Genomic DNA, 9,231 nt, shown 5'->3' with positions numbered 1-9,231 from the left:
AGGGAAGATTAGCCCGCTAAAAGCAAAAACAAAGATTCTTGTATTTGTAGAATCGATACCACCTTATATGAATTTGGCTTGGGCGAAACCAGGCATCAATCACACAAGCCACATACAAGACGAAACTTCAATTTTTTACACAAAAAAAAAAAAAACAAAAAATTCCCACATGTTCAACCTGTCGTTAATAAAGGTTACCAAGCCACCACCGATTCGACAATTGTATGCTCGCTTTGTTTTAGTTCCGGTCCTTAGCGAAAAATTTTGCATGTAAATAAGGCAGTCATCGATTCGCCACTTCCCTGCTCGCTATGTTGGAGTTCCGCTCGCTGAGCGAAAAATTCGATGGCGACTTTTGTGTTGTTGTGACTATTTCCGCATCTACAATTCCATTCCGTTTACACAGTTCCGTTTCGTTTTCACTCTCCCCCACATCAATTTGACAACCAAACTTAGTGAACAGTTAGTTTTTCACGGCGCGCGCGGTTCGCAGTTTTATTCGCAAAATTTTGGGAAAAATTAACAAATTATCAAAATTAATACAAACTAAATGTGATAGCGTGAATAAAAAGTGAGTGAATGAGTGAAAAGTAATACAGTGAAATGTTATTCAGTGTTACAGTGAGTGATTTCGACGTATTTTCGACGAAATTTTGTTTTGCATTAGCGCGGTTCTTCGACGCTTAAATTTTTATTGCATCAGAAGTTCTGTGTGTTCTATCAAGTAGCAACGACTAATTTGAAGAGTTCTTTACTTTATATAGTGATATTCATAGGAACGTACACTCGCGCTATTTTAATTCATAAAAATACTTTGAGCTCTCGAGGCGCACTTCCGAAACCTTACTCTCCTATAGTTTCATTTTGCTTAACTACCTTAATGAATATTTTTTCATTCAAATGTGGTGCACTGCTTGCTGTGTCCGTGTTTTCCAACATGCCGGCATCACTTGGCGATTCGCTTGCTGCAGTGCCATTTGGACCCTTTTCAAATGAATAAGATATTGTGCGTTTGTAAATACGTTGTTGAGTTTTTTGGACTTTATGTTCTTTCCCTTTAGCTGGACGTGACCTGTTGGCCGCGCTTCCACTGCTCCTTTCCCGGGGCACGTAGCATTTAGTAGTCGTACCATCACCATCCACGCACTGGTAGCAAATTTTTCCACGCCTCAGCATTTGTATGCAAGTGCTGCTGTCTTTTGGGACGTGCTTGCCTTTATCAACTATTTTATTAAGCTTTTCAACACTTTTGTCCGCTCCGGCGGCTTCCATTTCTTCCAAAGACGTTTGCTCAGCACTATGTGATGTAGGCTCGTCAGTATCACGCTGTTTCTTATAACTGCGTTCCCTCTCGAACGAATAATTCTGTGGTTCACTTGCACGTGAGAAGGAGCATGATTCCGATTTTTCACCACTGCGAGCATTTTCACAAATCAGACAATTTTGCTTTTGTTTTTTAACACGACGACATTTTTCCTTTATTTTGCGCTGTGAACGATTTTTCGTTTCCTCCGTAAGCGGTTCCGTTTCCGTAGATGAAGAATTGTCTTCCGTTTCAAAACGATGTTCTTCGCTTTCACTACCTTCGCCATCTAGGGTTTCTTTATTGTTTCCACTAGAGTCGTTATCTTCTCCTAGTTTGTCGCTAAAATAGTGACGCACAAAATCTTCATAAGCCTTATCGTAATTGAATTCATTACTTGACGGTGCATTTAATTGATCTTCCGCGGGGTATGTGTTATCGGTTGATGAATCTGGCGTTGGTGAAAAGTTGGTATCCAGCTTGGCGGGTAATGTGAATGCGGCCGAACTCACATCCGATCTGCGTTGTGCTACAGTGTTTGGTATACTCGGAAATGATAAGCTCGAGCGTTCCAAGAGTCGCAACAGCTCTCCAGGTGCAAATGATTCCCAAAAACTTTGTTGTGTGCTCTGGTGCAATACTTGGGTCGCAATTAATCGCAAAGCAAACAAGGAGACCACTGGGATCAGCAAAGGTAAGTTCATCTAAAGTAAGTCGTTTTTTTAAAAAAATGGTTTTTTGTAACAAATATTTGAAGAACACCTACCATTGCCACGGGTTTTCAATAGTGAATGACAAAATTCACCTGTATTTGCTGCCTTTATAAATGCAACTTCATGTTTTTTACTACCAGGTACACTACCGGCTATTTTCTTTTTTGCAATCAAACCGCAACGTTTCACACTTCACTACACTCAGGAAATCGTTGCAAGTTAGTTTGTGGTGCAAGCAAATGCTTACCACATAGCTTCAGGAGACATAATTTTACATTTCTGAAAGTGGTAAAATAGGTAAACCAGTTGCGTTGCAATTTATCCTCATACCCTTGAAGAGGCATGCAAATTCATTCCAATCGAAATCACATACTTATCTTGTTTGTATGTAGTAAAATTTTATTAAGCCTTAAGTTCTATTTATTAGCTTTCATGTAAATATGCTTGGTCTGTGATAAACCATTTTGTACATAATAAATAATACATATTACACTAGTCTAATCTGTTGGAACTGCATAAACAAGAATCAAACATATATCCAATATAACGTCCTAATCCATTATAGCTTTTACGGAATGTAGTTAAATTAACATTCAAATCCTTACATTCCATTTATCCACGGGTTCCATAAACTACTTATGTAAAAAATGGATAGTACAAACTAAAGAAAAACAATTCATGCACTTTGCGAGTGTTTGCGTTGATTTGTTTGTGTATATAGTTTCCATGTGTATTTACATTTGCTTTTGCCCAAAATTTGCGTGAATGAAGTAACTTCATTACAATGTTTCATGCCATATCACTTTGTCGCGTGCATGCGTGTCATGATTTTCGTTGTGGTTACCCTCCGTCCACCAATACTATGTACGACTATGCTGGACACCAATAACTATTTTTGATGCTTCAATTCCGGCAGTTTTGAAGTTTTTTTGTTGACGTTGTTGGCGCATTTCACGTCGTTTTTCACGTATCAACTGCTTAGTTTGCTCTGTGTCAAGTTCGTCCCACCCACCATCGATAGCATCGTCTACCCAATCTTCTAGATCCGCCTGTAGAAAGAAAAATATAATTTGCAAAGTTTTTTCGTATAGTGGCCTTTAAGATAATTACATTCATTGCTATTGGCACATCACTCTTTGCTTCTAGGCGTGAAAAGTCGGTTTTATCATTACTATTGTCGCCCAAGTAATATTTAATTTGAGGTTGTATAACAGGTGCTAATTCCTATAATGGGGATGCAGTGAATGTACAAAATAAATATCAAATACTACGGGACTTACAGTAAAGAAATCTGGCTCTTGCTCAGCTGGTGGCGGAGTTGGTGGCTTAGCCAGTCGTTGACGATATTGTTCGATATGCTCCGTCACAGTGCGCGGACTTTCATCCCAAGAATTCCAATCGCGTTCCACCTGTGCACATATTTAATTATATCAATTGAATTATCAACACAAACCATAAGGAAAGCATATGTGTGTACGTGTTGTTGTTGCTGTGTCCGATTCCAATTGGGTGACTGCTTTCCTACCGGCACCGCCTCTTGACCATCACCTATCACAACTTTTATTTCCATTGGTTCTGAGAAACTCGGTTTTCTTCGTCTTCCGAAAGAGAAACAACACATCATTCGTCGCAGCAGCTTAACAATACTTAGTAATAGTGTCTTAATTTGTTGTATCACCATTGTAACAATTCCTTTTTGCAATAATAATTTTTATAAATTCCTCGATTTGTATGCAGGTGCAATATAACAGCTGACCCAATTGACAGCTGGATAAACAAATTGCGCAGAGTTGCATCGAGGCCCCAACGTAAAGAGTGCGTTACGTTACTCTTTACGCTCTGACGCAATCAAATATTTTTGTGAAATCGCAAAACATATAGGAGAAATAAATAATATCGTCGTTGTTTTTGCAAAACCGGCCATCGACCAGTTGCAAAACAGCATAAATCTCCATAGTGACAAAAATGAGATTTGATAACCCTGAACTCCAGGCATCGAGAATTATGCATAAAATCGGTATTAAAACAACAGATTGTAAAATAATAGCTAGAGAAAATGCCGCCTATCAAGAAAAAAAGTTTTTCGATAGATAGGCGGTTTTGCAATTAGTCGATGGGAGGTTTTGCGACGATATATGTTTTAAGTGTGTTAAAACCCGCCCCTTGAGCTAGAAAAACAAAAGGTGGGCGTGGCCCGCCTCCTCTGACACACACATTTTTTTGGTGAAGATTAATAGGGGGTGTTAGGGAGGGGTAAAAGTAGAATATTCGAAATATTTAAAAGCCTATTTATCAAAAATTTTGAACCGATCTTTATTAATTAAAATACCTTTGATCTGATATATATATATATTTATATATAAGCATAATGATAAAATGCACCCTACACCACTGAATCTAAATATTTTGCGAGGCGATTTCGGTTTTTTTTTTGTTTTGTCGAACGTAGGCGTCGCCTTTTTAAATTTTACTTCATATCGCTATTTTTGTCTCAAGGAGAAAAGTTTTTTGTTCCAGATCTCAGTTCCTCCACCCTTATGTCAGTAAATTAAAGCTATATAAAATTTATTAAAATTTAGCCCCGGAAGTATTTTGATTATTCGAATAGAGCTATTTCTAAAAATTGTTGATTGCCAAATGTAGGTGCCATTCCCACGGCATCTTATTCTACGTACCGGAATGACTCCACCGCCGCACTTGCTCGGGCTTAAGAACTCATCGGCAGTGCACCACGTCTTACGTGGCCCATGTGGTACTAATCGGACCGTCTCCACGGCACACCGTAGTTCGACCGAGCAAGCCAACACCAACACAACCACACTCCAATACAACACACACGCACAGAGGAAACCGTTCTCCCACCAACATGCCACTGCCGACAACTCCTAGTCCCTCCAACAATCTGCTCTGATGTGTCGGTCCAGAATATGCCGTAACATGACATCAGTCACGTGTCAGTGGCTAGTGCCACTTTAGGGCATGTTCCGGACTGTACGCCACGCGAGATTTGACGCGAAATTGGCGCCCTCTACAGCAGCACATACAGCAGGCGGCCAGCAGGAAAAAGCACTCCTTTACACTACAAATTTCAACCAGTCTCCCTAGGCAAACAAATATATTACAGTTCAACTGCGACGGACTTCAATAATAGATCGACGAGGTAACCGTATTCAAAAGCCGGCATGGCATTTTGATAGTTGCGGTCCAAGAGACGTAGTTGCGTTCAAGCCTGTCGAATGATCGTAGGGAAACACAGTTGGCTGAGCGATTCGACATACTGATCAACTTTTCAACATACATCAGCTTTTCTAAAGCTGATCGGAATGGCTTTGCAGAAGTTACTCAAGAAACCTTTCCTGCCCTTCCCACACCACGCAGGTGGGCGTAAGTTCCGCAGGGTTGTTACTGCTGCTACAGCTCGCTTCATTCCAGCTGGATGCATTTCGAACTCCCGTCGGAATTTTCTAGCTGAAGCGGCTCTTCTAGCTGGGGAATGTGACAACCTTCGCAGGCCGATCCCGGAAATCCCCTTATCAGGAATCTCAATATGGATATTGGCAACTAGTGAATGAACATGAGCGGAAGAAATAGGAAGAGCGTTTGAACTTCAGCTCTGGTGTGAGCAAGCCTTGGTCAACCATGATGTCTTTGTCCAACCCGACGAAACGTGATGACAGAGTCGAAATTTCTTTCGGCGACCATGCCTCGTCGGATCAGGAGCGATGCGCGAGGTATTTTAGCCGACAATTCACACTGCGCCTCCGGCGGACAAAGACAAACGTCTATTGACCAGAAGGTCAACACCCAGTGCGCCTCTTGTTTTGACCAGCGGTGAAGTTCAGGTAGCCATCGGGAAGGCGAAAGCCTCCAAAGCCATAGGTCCCGACGGATTTTGCATGATGACGCTGAAAAAATTGGGTCCTCCGGGAGTAGATTATTTAACCAAGGTCCTTAATCTGTCTATGGCCACCCTCATCTTTCCGGACATCTGGAAAACGGAAAAGGTAAGCCCACTGTTTAAGCCGGGGAAACCAGGCAACAAAGGAATCCTATCGCCCTTGAGGCCCTTCTATTGCCCCACTACGCAAACTACCTGACCCCAGCGACGCATCAGCATGGGTTCCGTATAGTACTTAGCACCTTAACGCCATAAACACCCAGATAACTCGTGGCCTTAACCGAAAGCGCCCCTGTGAGAGAACGGTCCTAGTAACGTTGGATCTATCAAAGGCGTTAAAAATTTTTTTTTTTTTGGGATTCGAGTATGTCAGGAGTCCCGTATTCTGATTGTTCCTCGAGCCAGGGGAGGGATACGGAGCGATACGAATAGGTAGTGCTGCAAGCCCCCCTGATTAGCCGTATTAGTTGCTGCAGCGAGATAAGCGACGCCTCGCCTGTAGGATCCGAGTATATCATCGAGGTCCTCAAAAAACCAATGCTCATCTGAAAGATCATCAAATTCTGTGTAAGAAAAACCACTGCTGCCTTCCCTTTGAATAACTTGGCCATTTTTAATTTGCCTGAAAAATCATAAGAACAAAAGGTGTTGGAAATTCAATTCTATACAAGTCTGGTCCTCATAATTTTTCTTCTAAAATTGATAGTTTTCGAAATAAACTTGAAACAAGCGGCAATCTCAAAATATTGCATTATATCTCGTTCATTTTCATATCTACGGCATATACATATAAGTAAGGTCAGACTTGAAGAATATCAAATTTCCTACAACTTTGGCCCCCACAATTTTCTTCTAAGACCGATATTTTTTGATAGGGACAGATAATGCGTTGGCAATAACTCAATAGATGATAAGAAATCGAAATTTGGATGAGGGTAATACAGAAAGAAGATTAGCTAAATATTCAAATATTTTGGTAATTAAATTTTTTTAATTTCGATTATTATACGTACGATGTATATACCTAGTGAACTTCAATTCTTTTTCTTAGAATCATCTTTGTCTTCTTGTGAACTATTTTACTATAAATTCAATTCTTTTATTATTTTTTTTTTATTTTTTTTTTTTGTAATAACCTTGCAAAAATACTTAAGATCGGGTGGTGTACCTTGAACTTTCTTTGAAAGGCTCACCACTTTAAAGGGGTGTTTAAGATACTTACGGAATCCAGTTTTTACAAAAAAAAAAAACTCAATAATTCATTATCAACTTATTAAACAAATATATATTATCTTTATTTGTATGTATGTATATTTCCATACATACCCGTATCATTTGGATGCGATTTTTTTAAACTAAAATTTACATCTTCACTTTTCAGTATAAGTACTGGCAAATATTTATTTATTGAATATCTAAATAAAATTACGTTGGTAATATCGTTTTTATTAGTCCGTTCTACTCTATACTTTTCAATGGTTTGTTCTTATAAACTTAGTCGAATGTGTTTTTTTTTAATTACAAGTGTTTTCAGTACCATTATTTTACAAAAAAAAAATTGCTTATAATTACAAAGTATTCAAGTACGATTAAGTACTTTTTTATTAAACGAAAAAAATAAATATAAGGAATTTTCTTCCAAAAAAAAAGAAGGCTAACGAAAAGTTAGATGTTGCCATTACAAATTGGATTAGTTTTGAAAAAAAAATGTTGATAATTAATTAACTAAGAACGGTGTGTAATTTAAAAACGCTATTAATGCCTATTTATAAATAGAAATGTACATACATATGTGTGTACTTGAAGTCACTGCTTTCTCTTAACTAAATCGATAGTCCATTAGGAAATTATGCATTAACGTAAATAACTTAAAAAACTAGGGTTAATGAAATTAATTATACTTTGATTATTTATTGATTTTGTCACACACCTACATACTTAAGTAATACTTCCGCATTTGTTTTCAAATTCCTTCTTTTTAACATTTCTATTCTATATATCGTTACTTTAATATAGAAACGCCCTACCAAAAATTTTTATTTCTTTGCGGAGCAGTTATAAACAGGGACGGAAAATCATCATTATTTCTTAAATTTTAACCAAAAAAATCAAAAACTTGTAATCGTCTTAAAACAATTTTAATTATACTCACGAATTTGTGCTCGTACGTCCTACTGTAATTCACAATGATTTTTATTTTTCGAGTTTAACCAATAACGATTACAAATAATAATTAATATTTGAGAAACTATTTTTAATTGATTTTTTTTTATCAAAAAAAATTATTATTTTACGATTTTTATTATTTCGCTCAAAGATAATAATTACTAATGAATAATGATCATTCAAAAAACTCAAAGGTATACCAGCGTGATTTCCGATGTATCCCTTTCAGAGGTAGGGACACCCTAATAAAAGGAATAAGTCCCGAAATTTTCAGCAGCATTTTAGTTAGTTGCGTCTGTAAGGTTTTTCTTTTTAAATTTTGTAAATAAGCATTATTTTTAAGTGGAAAAATACAGCTTAATAAAAAATAAAAATCATTATTTGTGATCGAAAAATAAAAATCAAATAATAATTATTTTCGTTGATGGAAAAAATAAAACTCAATAGTAAATATTATTTTTAAGCGAAAAAAAAACAAAAATCATAAAATAATGATTACCGTCCCTGGCTAAAAAACTATAAAAAAAAAGTTCTTCAGTTGCGTGTTTTTTTAATAAAAACAAAAATAAATTTTCTGATGTAGTTGTTGAATTTAAATTTGATAAGGTTTTTGTTCAGTAATCTGCCGACTTTTGTACAGAGTTGAATTTCGAAAGAAAATTACTTAGGGCCTTTCTATAATAAGGTAATGAATACCTATACGATCAAGTTCAACGTTTATTTTCTAACACATTTTCATTACAAATGTATTTGTTGTAGGTAGTTATTGTGTTTGTTAGAAAGTTGTATAAAAAATAGTACAATTTCAGTGTAACACCGACAGACACATTCATCGTACGTCTAACCTTACGATCTATAAGCATAATTTGAACTATCACATTGAAAATTGCAAATTTCACACATACATACATACATACATACATACATACATACATGTAAGTAAACATACATACAAACGAATGCATGTGGATTTAAGCAATTCATTATTTATCATTTCATTATTTGTGAATTGCGCTTATTCATTCAATTAATATATGGTGTTTAGCTGAGGGAGAGCGGGAGACCAGGTTTAAAGGTGACCATATATATTAATTGGGGGACTCCATTGGAGGAGTCGTGCTCTAGCTGCCGTAGGCTGCTGTGCAATGAGC

At 37.2% G+C, this 9,231-nt stretch overlaps 2 protein-coding genes across 2 annotated transcripts; both read right to left on the bottom strand.

Annotated features, from left to right (window-relative positions):
- Positions 1-325: 325 nt before the first annotated feature.
- LOC108373407 (uncharacterized) lies at positions 326-2,007 on the bottom strand. The gene has a single exon (XM_017629282.1). It carries the CDS (start codon positions 2,005-2,007, stop codon positions 844-846), a length of 1,164 nt encoding a protein of 387 aa, XP_017484771.1. The 3' UTR covers positions 326-843.
- Positions 2,008-2,387: 380 nt separating this feature from the next.
- Positions 2,388-3,778, bottom strand: LOC108373409 (uncharacterized). Its single transcript, XM_017629284.1, has 4 exons — positions 3,494-3,778; positions 3,297-3,425; positions 3,127-3,240; positions 2,388-3,065 (listed from the first exon to the last, which is right to left on the bottom strand). The coding sequence occupies exons 1-4, from the start codon at positions 3,695-3,697 to the stop codon at positions 2,877-2,879; spliced, it is 636 nt and encodes a 211-aa protein (XP_017484773.1). The 5' UTR covers positions 3,698-3,778; the 3' UTR covers positions 2,388-2,876.
- Between the last annotated feature and the right edge of the window lie 5,453 nt (positions 3,779-9,231).

Source organism: Rhagoletis zephyria, unplaced genomic scaffold, assembly GCF_001687245.7.
Source record: "Rhagoletis zephyria isolate East Lansing unplaced genomic scaffold, Rhagoletis_zephyria_1.1 Rzeph_scaffold_06669, whole genome shotgun sequence".
Lineage (NCBI taxonomy): Eukaryota > Metazoa > Arthropoda > Insecta > Diptera > Tephritidae > Rhagoletis > Rhagoletis zephyria.
This window is presented reverse-complemented; position numbering and strand designations above follow the sequence as displayed.